At 42.6% G+C, this 17,103-nt stretch overlaps 2 protein-coding genes across 2 annotated transcripts in view; both read right to left on the bottom strand.

The window, feature by feature from the left end:
* Nucleotides 1-1,017: 1,017 nt before the first annotated feature.
* spry1 (sprouty homolog 1, antagonist of FGF signaling (Drosophila)) lies at nucleotides 1,018-5,214 on the bottom strand. Its single transcript, XM_039814174.1, has 2 exons — nucleotides 4,521-5,214; nucleotides 1,018-3,064 (listed from the first exon to the last, which is right to left on the bottom strand). The coding sequence occupies exon 2, from the start codon at nucleotides 3,007-3,009 to the stop codon at nucleotides 1,921-1,923; it is 1,089 nt and encodes a 362-aa protein (XP_039670108.1). The 5' UTR covers nucleotides 3,010-3,064; nucleotides 4,521-5,214; the 3' UTR covers nucleotides 1,018-1,920.
* A 2,410-nt stretch (nucleotides 5,215-7,624) lies between these two features.
* spata5 (spermatogenesis associated 5) overlaps nucleotides 7,625-17,103 on the bottom strand; it is a 123,230-nt gene continuing 113,751 nt past the window's right edge. The window contains exon 17 of the mRNA XM_039813243.1: nucleotides 7,625-8,022. Coding sequence (XP_039669177.1) covers nucleotides 7,840-8,022 — 183 coding nt within the window. The 3' untranslated portion in view covers nucleotides 7,625-7,839. The remainder of the gene's footprint in view (nucleotides 8,023-17,103) is intronic.

Below are 17,103 nucleotides of genomic sequence, written 5' to 3'. Positions count from 1 at the left end.
CCAAAGATCCCAGGCCTGCTGCACACAGCACCTAAGGGCACCACCGTCACATGTAGCTGATTATAGACACGCTTGTGTTGCTTTCTTGCCAACCCTGCAGTTTTCCAAAACTAAGCCACAGTATGTTTTTTTTTCTTCCTTTGTCCCAGAGAAATTCCTGGTCACAGTTTGTTTCCCCAACTGTTGGCATTTCTGGCTGACCAACCGACTTTCAAAGTGATGATCTCATCCCCTGGGGGCCCAGAGGTGGAAGGGGGAGTGGGTGTCAGTGGGGGGTCAGTGGACTTCCCAAGTGATAAATTCACTGACAAAAGAGGCGGCCAAATGGGGGGGTGATTGGGGGTGGGGGCTGGATTTGCCCCTGTCGTTGCCTTTAGTGCAGGAACCACGCCATAAAAGCCAAGCATTGATAGCCCTGGTTTATTATCTTTGAACAGGTGGCCCGGCTACTCGTAATGGTCGCTCTCATTTCTCAAGGCACACACAGTTGGGCTCCTCAATATGGAGACCATTTGGGAGTTTGGGAACATCCTGATCTAGCCGCATTAAAGCCCAGGGAGTGAACGACAGTGCATAGTTTTGTGGTGACTTGTCGACTGGTGAGTGGAGTGGGGGGTTTAGAAGGAGAGTTACTTCCTGTGAGCATAACTCATGGAAATGTGGAGGCTCTGTTGATGCTAGCAGCTTCGGGGCTAATCGTGTCAATGACCTGTATTGTTTAGCTTTCAAGGTTAGCGAGGAGAATCGCAGCAAAGAAGCCCTCCAAGAATGTAAACAGTCACATTTTGAGATACAAGCTGTTTCTACTCACTGCTCAACATTTTTACCAGGAATTCCACACCCAGCACGAACATACATACATATATATACACACACACACACACACACACGCACAGTGATTTTCTGTTTGCCATTGAACTCAAACTTTTAACCCTTAAAGTCAGCCATCAGTCAGATCTTTCATTCCTCAGGCAGGTTACTGTTGGGCAGCAGCTCAATCAAGACACCAGACAGTACTGTTTTTTCATTAATTAATATATTTTCTGCATTAAAGTTAACATAGTTTTCTTTTGTGCCACCCTTTAATTTTTCAGTAAGTATTTGATATTTTGTTATATTTAGACATGAGTAAATTTAAGACTGTCTCTTGCAATAAATATCATAAAATAATAGAGCTTCACATAATAAATATTTTTTACAACAAAAAAATGTTTTAACAGACATTTTTTCTTTTAAAAAATAGCCAGAATTCCTCTTATGGATTTTGAGCATACAATTTTCACAAAAATAAAGAAAACAAAACAGGGGAGAATGCCACAGAATGTGTATGAAGAGTTCAGATGGGTCGAAGGAGAGAAACATATCCAAGTGGAGAAGAAAAACACTATGAGATGGATGTGCTTTCGTTAATGCAACACGAGCAAAGGAACCACGGTTTTAGTGTGGTAGCAACCAATAAATTCAAACATACCTGCTTGCTATGAATACCAGGTAACAGCTACATAATTGCCCTATAGTAGATCGTCCTTCACAGATTTGGTGAGAGGCAGCTCCCACTGGGCACACAGGCCCAGAGGGAACTGCCTACCTAAAACGGAAGAAAAACTTTTTCATATATATATATATATATAAAAAAAAAATAGTGTTAATGAGGAGCTGAGGATAGACATAGAAACAGTTAAGGCAAACACTGGTCTGTAAAAACATGGTCCTGATCCAGAGAAAATAAAAATAATTGAGTGGTTTTCATTACTCCTTTGCTTAGCTCCTTAGGTTTCCGCAGCGAGGAGGGGAGGCTGGTGGGAGGTGCTTAGAAAGTTTGATAAACATTAATTTGTGACTATCATCATCATCATTATCATCATAAGATCCACATCAAGAGTCTCCCGCGCACACGCAATCACAAACACACAGGGGCGATCAGGAAGGTTTTTCCTGAGTCTGTGGGGCCCAGCTCTCCAGTTTGCAATAGACAGTGTTGGAGTTCTTGCAGCGGCAGCCGGGCCTGTTAACCCGGTCGTAGAAGCCCTGGCACGCCTTCAGACACCCCTTGACAGGTGGGTAGCATAGCAGACAGGGGAAGAGTACCGACATTAATCCCATGCACAGGAAACGAGAGCAGCAGTGGGAACGTGACAGCGAGCAGGGTTGGTCCGCACATGAGTCCCCCTCATCGTCATTGGAGCAGTGGTAGAAGATGCCCTTAACCAGGCACATGCACGTGCCGTGCTCCAGCGCGCTCTCAGCCGAGCAGAGGCACTGGCCGTTGCACGCCAGACATGAAGGCAGGCTCCTGGGAGCTGTACAGTCGCTGCACTTGCACTTCCCACAGCGCTCACAGATGAACTGGTGGCCGGCGGCAGCCACCACCCCGTTGCCAGAGACAGAAAAGTCTGATTTCCCTTTGCCCTGGGGTTTGAGTGGAGCCTCCAGTGGAGGCTGATGGAAGTGAGGTCCCTGCTGGGGCTGTAAAAGGGCCTTGGGCTTGGGCTGAGTCCGAACAGGCCGCTCTGGTCTGTGGTGGTTCTGTAAGCTCATCCCGGGCCTGGTGGGGGGCGAGCGTGCCAAGAGTCCCTGTTCAGAGGAGGCACTGCTGTTGCTCCCTGAACTGGCGGCACTTCCTGTGCTAGTGGAGCGGCTGAGCCCCGGTGCCCGGGACCCGCCGTACTGCTGCCCCCCACCCACAACCACCACGCCGCCCCCGACGTGATGGTGGTGACCTGATGGCCGGTGCTCATAATTGTTGTTCACATTGACGAGGATGACCTCGTGAGTCCTCTCCTGCTTGTCCTGGGGCCTGGGGGCCATGCGGGGTACAGGGGGCCTCCGTACCACCGAGGGGCCCTCGGTATACTCGTTGTTGGAGCGGATGGCCTTGATTTGGTCCAGGGAGAGAATGGCGGCATGCTGGAGCTCCCGCTCGTAATCCGACCTCTGCCGGCTCTCTAGGGGAGGCGGCTGGATCACCACTAATGAACCGCCGGGGCCATGTTGACTTTGGAGCTCCATCTGGGGGGATCACCACTTCCGACATTCACCGTGGACTTGGCATGCATCGGAAAACCTGCCAGAGGGGGGGAAGAGAGGCCGGGGGAGGGGGGGAGAGACAAAGGAGAGGCAGGGAGGGAGGGGACATCATCAGACACAGCAAAACATGGCATAAACTTGCAAACACACACTGTCCTAATGGAAGAGGGGCTGATAAGGCCATTTCAGATTCAAAGCCAAGTGGAAACCAATCAGTATCATATCATTGTTCCTAAACAATAACATAATAACTATTCTGCAGCAGCGAAAATACCAAGTTTTTAACATGCATTATTGTTTATAGTGAAATAAGTGTATGTTAGAAGATGTATTTAAAGTTGACCCAGATTGACTGTTTTCATCCTGTCAACATGGCAATGCGTCACTTTTGAACTCGTTAAGTGAGGCAACCCGGGTTGAAAAAGGTTGACTGTTAACTAGACTTTATGTACCTTCCTCCCCAATACGCACACATCTAAACTTCAGTAGGCCCTACAAATACTTCCCCTCCTCATTTACATTTGTATGACTAGTTAACATTTAAATGCACCGCGGCGACGAAATGAGGACGCGATCCAAGGGAACTAAATGAGCTGCCTCACTTAGTATTCTATTACTACAGCAAAAAGGATTTCGGGGAAATAGGGACAAAAGTAGAGCAAAAAAAATAAATAACTAAGGTCAGACCAAGTTCCGACAAAACACAGACTTTAGTTGAAAAACGAACCGAGCGCTTGGAAATTGTCGGATTCAAATGTCCCCTCACGCTACAGACAGACACGATTTTTTTAAGTTTATTTGAAGCAAATAATTTGTCTAATAACCGAGGTTATGGCATAAACACCATCAGCAATTTGGGGTTTGAGCCTTCGTGGATGTTATGAAGCAACGCACGAGGCCGAAGCCTCCTACGTTTACCCGGTGAAACACATCTTAAACCGCAGCCAGAGTGATTTTTGATTATTTTGCTCTTTGCAAATAAACAAACTCTTCATATTTTGTAATAGTCTACGCTTCAAAGGGCGCACTATACATAGGATTGTCCGCACAGAGCGCGTTTAAAGCAGGAGACGTCGTGCGCATTTAATAAAAGCAGGATCCTATAAAACACACAGAGCCGGAGATCAAGAGACATTAGAGGACGCATCCAAATAGACGGGGGAAAAAAAACTTATGAATGAAAACAACCGCCGTGGGGGGAAGGGTGTTTGTTACAGCAGAGCCACGGGCGGACACAGGCATTGAAATCCATCAACTTCATCAACCAAATGCGATTAATTTAACCCGCTGCGGGTGTTTTTCCCCCCCAGTGCAAAACACATTGGAAATGACACGTTAAGTCTTAGGTTGTGTGCACCAGTCTGACAAAACATTTATATCGCTCCAGCGGCGCAGACTAGGTCGCTATATGTGCGCTACTATCGTATAATAAAGACCGTAAAAGCAACATAATAGATGTAAAACAAGTGGAAAATAGTAAGGAAGATACGTACCTATATGCAACCATCCATAACGTCGAATCCATCAATCAAATAGCCTACCAAAACTCCATCCAAAAGGAAGGGGCAATGTCCAAACGTATACTATAAGCTATGATGCATAACATTCACTGGCTGTTAATCCAAGTGTTGAGTGTATCCCTTTGCGTTATTCCCTTTTCTTGGGTGGTTTAGCGGAGAAGTTCTGCGAGGGTTACGCATGCATTCGTCCCAGGATAAAACAAAGTAAATCCCAAGTGGAGCTCTGATGGAGGAAGGAGGGAAGGCACCCGGAGAACTGCTGCGCACTTGGGAGGCCGATCTATAGGCAACCTAAGTCCCGCAGGAATTGTTGTTGAGATAAAAAAAAAAAAAAGAAATGCGTAAAAAACGTATAGGAGAAATAAAATCAAACACGAGTGAGCTTATATCCAAGACTTTCTCCTCTTCGAGTAGGGCCTATTTGCGGAGAGCTGGGTTTGAGTTCTGGCTACTTATTATTGCGGTGAGTCTGCGCTCGCAAAAAAGCGTCGTCGGCTCGCGGACATCGACGCGCTCTCTTCTGCTCCGCGGGCCTGCTCAGCACTGAATGAATGGGAACGCAGGGCTCAGTGTTTGCTCGACAAGCCAACTCCCATTGGCCATTCACTCCACTGAAAAAGGATACATCGCATCCGCTCCTGATTCATTGGGCAGATGTGGAAGGCCGGGCGATAGAGATGTGTGCACTATTTAAGGTGGAACGGGGATTTTCTTCTTTTTTGTTGTTGCGAGGGCTCGGCAAGGGGGCTCAGGGGAGAAAAAAAAACTACTGGTTTCCGTTCTTGCGGGTTATGAATAATGATGTGAATATGGTTCATGTGACTAACAGTGATGTAATAAACGCGCCATGTATTTATATCCTTGCTGATTTGTCATTTTTAGTACGCAAGCCTTAGACACACAACATAAAGAGACAAATAAAAAGCTCTTTTTGATACATTCACAATTATTTGAATAAAACATTTTGCTCTGCTTCAAAAATAAACTGACACACCATGTTGGTCCTTAAAAGATACAATCTATTCTAAACATTAAAAGCATTTTACTACAACTAGTACACTATTAATATAGGGCCTTTTGGTGTTTGTGTTGAAACAATCATATTGTATAACAGAAGTAAATGGAAGTATGTCATTTCTAATCTAATAAAATGAAAAACCTGATTCTAACTGAAGCATTAGACTGAGAAATGGAGACTCTCAATGCAGTAGGCCTAAATATGTGGCTCAAATACTTTTTTTTACCATGTTAAGGATCTTAAAATGACCAGTGTTTGACAAATAATAATATACAGGTCTATGTAATTAAGATGGTTTATAAACACGAGTGTAGGGACATTCTCGTTTAGGTATTTTTAGTTAAAGTTGGTAATCTCTGGTATTTAGCACTGCACAACGGACACCCACACATATTAACTTATTGTTACACTCTTAAAAAGTTAACGTGGACTTTATTAAAAGACCCCCTGCTGGTCCAGGAAACTCCACTTTTGGAAACCACTGTGTGCACAGACAACTGTGTGTGACAACTCACAGGAGGAAACATCAACAGGATGTCTTCTCTGCTGCCTTGAATGTTCCCATTACGCATTTTGCGTATGTCATCAGAGGAAACACAATGTGTCACGGTGAGCCTACAGCTTGCACAACTCCCTGATATGGACATTTTCCCCATCATATGAAGAGTTTCGTGGCTCGATTCTTTGGGTGAGTGGAGATGGAAATAGTCGTTTTTTTTTTTTTTAGTCCAGGGCCACCTTAAGAGAAAAACAGCCCTGGCAGGGGAAAGACTCCCCCCCCTGCTGCCAGCCCCCACCCCCTCTCTGTTCCTGACTGTCTGGTTTGATTGGTGTCGCGGATGCGCTACATCCGGATCCATGAGAAAAGGAAGTTCAATACAAAGTCAATTTATCCTATTCAAAGGGAACAATCAATAGATGAGTGACCTCCAGTGCCATTTCGGGTCAGCAAATGCTTAAAAAAGAATAGAGAGAAAGCCTACTAGAGTTAACGGACTGGTAAAAGCGACTGTGTGGAGTAGATTTACACGTTTTTTTCTGTTTTTTTTATTTTTTAGGTTGGATGTTAAAATTCAGCTTATTGGTGATAAAGCAAATCCTGGTAGACCGACAGATGGCCGCCTCGATCCCTGCTCTTAGTGGTCGGAAGTGCGGACGGAAATCTCACGATTACAGCAATTAGCTGATTTTCCATGGATGAATGTGATGAATATACCAGCCGTGGCTGTTTTTCTCCCCGTGGATATGGAGCAGCGGTTCCTCATACTAGGGGTTTAGGAATAACCAGGGGTCTTTGAAGGGGGTCCAGAAGGTCCCCAGATAAAGTCTAATTCCGCTATTTAATTCCATAGATGTTAGTGCAAGGGGATATTCCATGCTCTTCACTATCAGTATAACTAGGTATAAAACGTGTTTACCAACCTAGAATTACTTGCAGTCTTGTCAAATGTGGGACTAAAGTCTTTTCTGTCTTTGTGAAAACGTTTAAACAACTGTGAATGGACTGTGCAGTTATCCAAATTATTATAGGGAAAATGTTTTTCTGAAGAGCCACAACTTAGGCTACTTTTAAACTTACAAATAACAAAGTTGCACTAAAAACATACAGAAAGGACATATTCTCTTTGGATGTATGAAAAAGATGAGCTAAAACAGACCAATGCATGAGAAAGTCTTAAAATCCAGTCAAAACCTGCTTCCAGCTACATTTTGCACTGAAAAAGAATGCATTTGACATTATGTTAGCTGGGAATTACATGTTTTTTTAACAAAAATGTGTGTATTTCATAGACTTTTCCAAGCAGTCTAATTCTCCTGTAAACTTAGTTTTGGACCAGCGCTTATTTGTGACTTTTCCTCCTCCTTCCTCCTCCGTTCTTTTGCTATTAAAAAGACGAGGCAACCAAATGCAATGAATACATACATTAAATAATGCATTTTCTACATTGTTAATATTTTATTTGATCAAACATGACACTTCAAAACCGTGCTGAGCTAAAATACAGGCTGGGTGATGTTTTAAAACCTACAGTGAAGAAACAAAGATTTCAAAAAGTACTTTGGGGAAACTGATTTTTTTTTATTTATTATTTTGTATTTGCCATAACGTGTTCGGTTGGTGGTTGTGTCCATTTATTATCATATGCTGGTAACTTGTCCACCAGACACCGGGCAGTCGAAAACCTTTTCTCTAAAAAAAAATAAAATAAAAAGATATTAGAATTACACGGGTAGGGGTTCCTTAGTTTGGACTTTGTCCACTTAGCAGCGTGGTCAGAAGAAGAACAGGCCGCTGTGTTGCTGCTGCTGATAGCTGATATACGACTGGATGAGAGAGTCGGGGATCCGGGGCTTAACAGTGTTCAGGGCACTTTCAAAGTGTCTGGCCTCGACGTGCTGAGCTTTGATGTCCTCTTGTAGGGCCAGGAGGGCAGCCTCTCTGCATACTGCTGTTATCTGGGACAGGAAACAGACACAGACATTCAGCTGTCAGCCAGGGCGCTCCGTCCACTGAACACCACTGAATCATGTGAGCACAGTTAAAGGCTGATCAACTTCAACCACAGTCTCTTGAGGGTAGATGGGTTACGGTACTGGAAAAGTACTTTATTTATCTTTCTACAAAAAAAAAAAAGCCTTTATCTTGTAAACATCAAAAGCATTGCATTACAGAGGGACAAACACAAGTGGGACTCGCACAAATCAAACTGTATACAATCTCGGCAACAATAGATCTGTACTAAACAGAACTGGGAGACGACCATCTATAATGAGCATCCATTGCACTGGGAACAAGTGAGCATTTGAGCCTGTCTAGAAAGTAAAATCATTTCAGCTGAAGTAGCTTCTGTGTTCTATACAAGTGACGTATTACAATGAGCGAACAATGAGGACTCCTATTCAATTCCTTTGATTCCTTGATCATGAATGTCATGAATGAGCTGTAGAACTTATTCCTTTGGATAGTGGACAGTAATAGATGATTAAACATAAAGCTAGGTAGTGAGAGTGAGAGTCAGTGAGAAATAGAAGAGTTTTGCTTAACAGTGAGGTAAGACACATTCTAAATTGGCTGGAGGAGTAAGATGAAAGAGTGTTGCATGCTCTGGAAAATAAAAGCAGTTAAATGAATGGAGTACAACATCATTATTGGGATTTAGCATATATAAATATACATGTAGGTGCAAAAAGAGTTTATGTTTCTTTAACATCATTAAATCATCTTTAAATAATACGTTTACAGGTTGGAAGGAGCTGACAGCGTCGCAAGAAACAAACGGAAACTCGTGAAAATAACAGCTGTCATTAGCTGTTGTACATTTAATCAACTAAATGCATTATTTAAAATGTTAGACTTTCAATGTGTGCCTCCTCTGTTACCCCCTTCTTTTTTTTTAAACTGGCCTTTAATCTGCAATGTAACAATATATTGTAGGTAGAAAACCTGTTGTTTTCTGGTTCTGCCCCTTGCAGATTTAATTTAACTAATAGAATTATTTCTGCATCCAGAGCAGCTCCTTCAATGAAACAATGTCTGTTTAACCATCATTTCTGATCAGTCATATCCAAAGTGTGAATACAGTACTCTTCCTGCAGCTTCTTTACTACAGTACTGACAGAATTATGCAATGGCTAACATGGGGGAGTGCTGCAGGCAAGTGCGGGTGACCTTTTGGGAGAGATTCTGCACACGGCAAAGGAGTGACTCACTTCCGAATCGGTGGCGATGGCTGATGAACACCAGGCACCTTTCCCAGCAGTGCCACCCTCCTCCCTTTCTAGAAGCACAGCTTTGTTCTGAGCCAAGGCAGCTTACACAACTGCCTCCAACAAGAGCCATGCAGGAAACCATTCGCCTGTACAACCGCTGATAACGTCTGAGGTTAGTGGCACAGGCATGTCATGTGCTGCAGCAGAGCTGTGGAATATTGAATAGTGAAAGCATGCATGTAGATCAAAGTGGGTCCTCTGAAATTGTTCACCGGACCGAAGCACCGCTGGTCACTGCCCTTCCCTCTACAGCTGCACTGTGTGACATGCAAGTGGATACTGAATATTCACATGTACAGTGAGCAGTAGAACTCACGTATGTTGCACTGTCCCTTTACACAACCGATGTGAAGTGCTGCACGTGTATCGATAAATAAATACTGTGAAACTAAATTATTGGGAACTGCCAACAAAAGGGACAGACAGACTGAGAAACTGTGCATTTTCATTTTTTCTCTTCTTGTTTTTACGCTTTAATTTGGGCTATTTATTTTAAGCTTTTATTTTTGAAAAAACTTTCTAAATTTAAAAAAAGAACATGCCGAAAGTCGATTAAAAGAAATTGACAATTTGTTGATTAAATAAGCAAAAAAGCATGGTTTTCTATTAGAGGCCGACCGATAAAGGATTTTTAAAGTGCCCATATTATGAAAAAATCACTTTTTCTGGGATTTGGGGTGTTCTTTTGTGTCTCTGGTGCTTCCACACACATACAAACTTTGAAAAAAATCCATCCATGCTGTTTTGAGTGAGATACGGTTTCTGAATGTGTCCTGCCTTCAGTCTCCTGGTGAGCTGGTCAAAATCGGCACGGACTGTGACGTCACAGTCCGAAATGAGCTGTCTAACCACAACCAGTTAGCTATGTGTGAATTATTAGCACGTGCAAAATTCAATGATAGTAGTGAAGAAGAAGATGAAAAGAGGTCTCACTCTGTAGCTAAAACAGAAACCAGGTGAAAAGAGGATCTGCAGCAGTGAGAGAGAGCTGTGCAGTACAACTAAAATATGGTGTTTTTTGAAATTATAACCATGTAAACCTATTCTGGTAAAACCTTAAAATACAGTTATGAACCTGAAAATGAGCATAATATGGGCGCTTTAAGGCCAATATCGATACCAATATTTGGTGATTTAAAAATCCGATATTCCGATATATCGGCCGATATATATAAAAAAAAATATCCAGAAACGCGTAACAAAAAATAAACAGATTTCCCTAACATTAGTTATTTGTAGTTATTGTAGTTATAGCACAATGGCACTCTAAAACTTGCCCCCGACAACTGCCGTTTTAGCTAAGTGGAAGCTCGTAGACGTAGCTGCAGCTACTCTTTAGCCTATAAAAGCCCCTATAATAGTGCAAAGCATTATGAAGTAAAAGCGAGTAAAGAGGAAGGAGGAATAACAACTGCCATATGTCAAAAATAATCTTTTTGCCTTTTTGCTTGGTTTTCTATGTAGGTAGTTAAGAGTACTAGGAGCATTCTAATATTTTCACCAAAAACATTAAAATGCACAAAATTAAGATTTTAAATTACCACATTTGAATATTAACAGAATGTGACATCATCTGAAACACATCCAATGCACAGACTTGGTGGATACAGGAAAAAAACACAGCAGAGGTTATCAACTGTTAAAGCACATGACGATCATGGAGTTTTTCAAGGCTAGAGAGTAAAATGGGGGGCGATAGCTGTTTGAATGTGCTCTGGCCCAGCTAGCATGCACAGCTCAGGACAGGTGCTTTGCAGATGTCAGGATGTGAGGCCTTTTTACCCCCTTTCTTCTTCTGGTATAAGCCAATGAGCAACATGATTTAGGCAGGGTAAACACACAGGGCCGGGTTAATTTTGTATGAGGGTTTCCCATCATTCAAGTCATTTAGGCCTGTCAGTAATAATGATGCAAAACAATGAGGCCATGCATCCTGGTTTCCCTGTTTACAAACGGAGTGAGGGCGAGCGAGCAGGGAAAGGAGTTAGTGAGAGAGAGCTAGAGAGATGCCACATGTTGAACAATGTGATTTAGGGTTGTTTCCAAGCAACATCCATAAACAGGAACAGACAAAAGTCGCAGCACAATCAAACTGTAATCTCTTATTTACGTTGAAACTTGACTTAGAGGACATGTAAGCCTCCTCGTGTCTCAATCTCATGATTCAACGGTTAATAATTATTTGGTTGTTTACTTCCACAACACCCCTCGGGTTTATTAAAGAAGGGGAAAAAAATGTCCGGAGCTGCTCTGAAGTACACAAACTATACACACACACACACACACACACACACACACACACACAGGCCCCCACATTCATGCTTGCTGGGTTTATGAGCTGGTCTGTGAAGGCGATCAACAAGCCAGTGTTTCCCGCTGTGTGTTTGCCCGTACAGGCCTTAAAAAAAATAAAAAGCCACAAAGGCAAACAGGGCAAGCGAAAGAGCCAGTTTGTTTGTAAACGTGAAGGCATTCCTAGACCGGAGCCAAAAGTCCAGCGCTGATCACCCTCCAGCACCACCTTGATACTCCTTACACCCCCCAAAAAAGCAACCTACCACCCCCTAAAGATGGCCCCCTGTGCTCCTGAGAGGGGAAAAAGAGGAGGAAGGAGAAAACTGCAAATGCACAGAAATGAGATCTGAGTGTGTGTGTGTGTGTGTGTGGGGAGGGCGGGGGGGGAGGGTGCTGACTTGTGGCAGGCAAAATAAATTATAGATCGCTCTTTTTTAATTTTTTTTATTGCAATGCAGACTTTATTTTTCATTCCCTTCATAAATTATGTCAGCAATCACTTAAATATATGGAGAGGGCTAAGCTGATGCATTGCAGTGGCTGCTCTCTGGTGATGTGGGCGAGCTCATAGTTCCTGGAGGTGGCACATAGCCAGTCGTAAAGGCAAAGCAAACAAGAAAAAAAAATAAAATTAATCATCAAGAGCCTCTCAGTTTGGAGACGGGTTAAAAACTTGCTGACTCAAGATGACCCAAAAGTCGGCCTGATAGTCAAAGAGAGAGGTTTTGATGACGAAGCAAAAGCTTCCATTTAGGTTAAACAGTAAAGCCTGTGACTAACTCCTAAATATTCACCGACTCATTTTCTATTTATTCAGCAGATGTTTTCGCTGATGATACAAACATCCTCTGTGACCCCCAGATCTTCATAGAGATCTTCCAGGATCCATGGGCCCAGATTATATTTAGTCTTATCGGGTTGGTAAGGGTCTCGGGTCATTATGTCATTTTGTCAGATGCCCAAGTGGATTCGAGCGGAATCTCAATCAGCTTTGATAACAAAGTGCGTCATCAACATGTCAGGAGAGATGCGATTTTAGAAGGAGATGTGAGTGTGAACGATGACTTTAAGGTAAAAATGATTATCGATGGCTGCTCTTTTCAATTGGTGGCACATCGTGGTGCTGTCAATGTTGGTTTTGTCTCTCTTTTTGGGTTGGTTTGGGTGGACTGCATTTTGGATTTTTTCGGAGGGCCAATTAATCGTGAAGAAAAACGACAGCATCAGTACGGAACTTTTTGTCTCCCCCCTCTGGAAGTAAAAGTCATTACACACACACACAGTCAACGTCGGTAAGAAAAGCAGTGGGATTCATAATAGAGCTGCGTCAGTATGATCTCTCCCCACCTTCCTGCCTGTCAAGGTATTGGGTAATACAGGTAGACCCTGTGACCAATCAGAGAGCTGGAATAATCGGCTACGCTGTGAAGAACTGTAAGTGAGTGAGCAAGGTTGGTTGACGGCCCTTTGTGTAGTGCTCACGTTGTTATGGAGTTGATAAACTATTCGCTCTGAGCACAAATAAGCTGTATCGGCATCCTACCAGTACGCTAGCGCGGTAATGTCGCCACAGGCACCAGAGACCACAACTCTGGTATAATGACAAATAAACAGAGTTTTCCCTGACAGCGATAGGCTTATTCAGCTTTGTGTGAACTTGTTTGGCAAGGGCTTGAATGTAACCAACAAAGACCTCTAGTGACTTATTTTAAACATGATGACAAGGGATCCCTAACGATAACAAAGTAGTTATCTAAACCCAAATGTTGATCTTTTTGTAACCCTAATCGTGTGATTATTTTGTGTCTTAACCTGACCTAACTTTAACCATAGCAGAGTCATATTAACGTTTTTTCAAAAATGATGACAACCAATGTATATTTTTTGTTCAAATTTGTACTTCATGGTCCTCAAATTCCTTACCAATGAGGTGTCTTTAAAAGAAATAAAAAAACTCATCATGCATGTCAGGTTTGGGTAGGTTTTCCACATGCTCGTTTTGGATCTGTGGAAAAATGTTTGACCAATGAGAAGCTCCACCGGGGCAGGAGGAGGCCAAATGCCTTGCTCAAGGGCACACTAATGGTAACTGCGTGTGAGAACGGAGAGTGGTACTTATTTATTGAGCTGTAGCCTTCCTGTCTTCAGCTCGGCCCCTCTTTAAGGATGGACAGACATGTAATATACCGTGTGTACAGAATATACAGTAGACAGACAGAAGTAGCAGTAGTACTAGTAGAAAAAGAATATGGATGAACGCAATACTAAGTAAATAAAAGGTATAATATAAGGTACATAAAGTATAATATTCAGGTCATCACCTTTTGTCCTGACCAGAAGCATAGATCTTTAAGCTTAAAGATCCTTCCTACACCACCGCCACCACCAGCAGAAATGTCAGGAATACTTGTGTCAAGTCACTCCACCTTAATAAAATGTCAGCAGAGCCTGTTGAACCGCAAAGCTCTTAAATGGGTCGCTGGAAAAGTGATAGATACTCAATTGCAGCGCGCACCACATCCTTGTTTCCACATATTCCTCTAATGACAAGTTTCCCCTGGTGGTTCTCAAACCCCTTTGAAAACCAAACCTCACATGCATGAACGTACAAGCGCACACACATACACACACACACACACACACACACACACACACACACTTCTTAAACACTAAAATGTATGCAGGGACATGTATAAGTCTCGCTGTAAAGATTTTCACCATTACTCTTCAGAATTGCTGTCAGACTACCACAATGACAGACATGTTTTCTGACGGTTGGCAGTCACATTAACCTCCACTGTCTGTTGGTTATTTCATACAGACAGCAAAGTAATTTAGATCTCCGTTTGATCCTCAAGGGAACTAAAGGTTTGTCGCTCCGAAAAGAGAGGGAATGAGAACCTATTTAGAAGTCATTCAAAAAGTTAGAATTCAATATGGAATTTAAAATTAATTTCCAACATCCCCTTCGGGGAGCAGATGTACAGAGGGGAACAGATTAAAATTACAAGAAGAAGAACACGGTCTGGAACAGATGGAGGGTTAGTCTATCTCTGGACAGCAAACGACTGACAAGATTTAAAGCACCAGAAAAAACAAAAACAGGGTCAAGACCTGATCTAGACCTAGATCCTGGTTCACAACGTGTTTGATAGAATAGAGAGATATATGGAATTATTTTAACTTGCAAACATGTTATTAGTAATGGCTTTATGAACATTTAAAGTCACAGAACTGATTGATTATTAGAAAGTTGGACCCAATACCCTTTTATTAATGATTTACATAATATTTATAACTGTAAGGTTTATGGCTGATTAGAAAGTGAGAAGCCAATGGTGGATTATTAACTGCAGAAATAAAGTCTACTATTATTAAATAATGAATAAAGTGTAATGGCTCTAGCTTTTTAATAAGACATCAATTTCAGATTTCATTAACATAAATTATCATGGTTTCTTACAATGAGGTTATATAAATTCATTATAAATGGCTTATTACCGCATAGCATAGTAAATTATTTATTAACAATTAGTACAGAGCCAGTGTTGTAGTCAAGACCACCTCAACCGAGACCAAGTCATAACCAAGACCAGAGTTTATCGAGACCAAGTCAAGACCAAGACTTTGAGGGGTTGAGACCAAGACAAGACCAAGACCAAGGCAGGGCGAGACCCAGTCAAGACCAGGACCAAGGCAGGGTGAGACCGAGACAAGACCAAGACCAAAGCAGGGTGAGACAGAGACAAGACAGAGACAAGACCAAAGCAGGGTGAGACAGAGACAAGACCAAAGCAGGGTGAGACAGAGACAAGACCAAAGCAGGGTGAGACAGAGACAAGACCAAAGCAGGGTGAGACAGAGACAAGACCAGTGCCAGACAGCAAGAGCTTCTGCTGTTTCCCGCATTCACTCTTGGGAGTGCGTGTTAAGGGGGGCGGGAAGAGGAGGTTAACAGTAACAAATTTCAAATTGGAAATGAGTCAAGTTATTGGTGGCATTTGAAGAAAATGCACAGCCAGTTCAGTGATATCCCTGCAGTTGTGGTCTTGACATAAAATCCAGAGTCCTCTTTATCTGAGACCAAGACAAGACCGAGTAAAAATGCGGTCGATTCCGAGACGAGAAAAAAAAAGTGGCCTTGAGACCGGTCTTAAGACCAAGACCGATCTCAAGTACTATTAGTTTTAACTTGTAAACCCGTTCAAAAGTATGCCTTATTAGAAAGTGGTAACAGGTTTTGTATTAGTGTCTGACTTAAGCCCGAGACACACCAAGCCGATAATCGGCCGTTGCAGTCTGGCGAGGTCAGTGACTCGAGTCTGTTCGGTGTGTCCCGTACCGTCGTCCGTCTGAGGGGCTGTCGGCGTTCATTTTGGCCGACCTGACATGTTCAGTCGGAGGCAGGGCAGTCGGGACTCACCCAGAAATGGCGAGTGGAATGAGCGTGACTAGAGTCTCTCAAAATCAGACGAAAATCTTTTAAATTGACCTTTGTTGAGCTGAAATGAAGACAGATTCAGCAACTGGAAGGCCTATTTCTCACTTAAAATGTTTTCAGAAACACGTTTCAGTGAACTATTTTAGTAAAATATGAGATCGAAATTCTAGTAGTGTGACAGAAGTAGGCAGAGGGTTTCAGCCAGTGAGGCCATTTTAATGGGGCTATGACATTAGGACGGGTACTTGCAGGGCTCCTTTTGCTCAGGACTGGAGGTCCTCGCTTGCCTCCCATGCTCCAAGCCATTAGGGTGCCACAACACGAAACCCTGCACACAACAGCGGCCTTTATGCTCTATTGGTCACTGCATTGCACTTCCCTCTGTAGCCACAACTACACTTTATATCATGCTGCTTGAATGCACCAAAGCGATATCATGTTGGATGTATATTCTGTATGTAGAATGATATACTACCGCACGTCCAGCACTGTATGTGAGGTCCTGTTGTCCTTGTAAGATAAGACAACACAAAACTTTAATGACCCCAGAGAGGAAATAAGGCCGCTGTAGCAGCAAATAGTAACAAGATACAGCAAAGAATAACAGAGTATAAATAAGAACATAGCAAAGTGGGGGTTACATAAACACACCTGACACGTTTTAGCACTAGAACATGGCAAGCAGAAATATATGAGTGGAATAAAAAGGTTAGAGTATCAACATCTAGATGGGAGGGCAAAATAGTGGCAGTAATAACCTTTAGCCCTTTTGAGGTCAAGAATAAATATGAGAATATAACAACAACAAAAAACATGTGCAGCATGATGAAGGGAAAAAAAATCATAAATAATCTCAGACATGTACACATGTACATGAAACAATCCCTGTGCTGTGAGTACAGAGTGAAGCAGGCAAATTGTACAATGTGTCAGAATAATAAAAAATATAAAAACTTAAAAACTCTACATGTCCATGTACTATATGCATGCCACAAACACACTGTACACATACACACAAACATGCACACTGT

The sequence above is a fragment of the Perca fluviatilis genome, chromosome 10 (genome assembly GCF_010015445.1).
Source record: "Perca fluviatilis chromosome 10, GENO_Pfluv_1.0, whole genome shotgun sequence".
NCBI classification, from domain to species: Eukaryota; Metazoa; Chordata; class Actinopteri; order Perciformes; family Percidae; genus Perca; species Perca fluviatilis.
The sequence above is the reverse complement of the archived record's forward strand: the minus strand, read 5'-3'. Positions and strand labels throughout refer to the sequence as shown.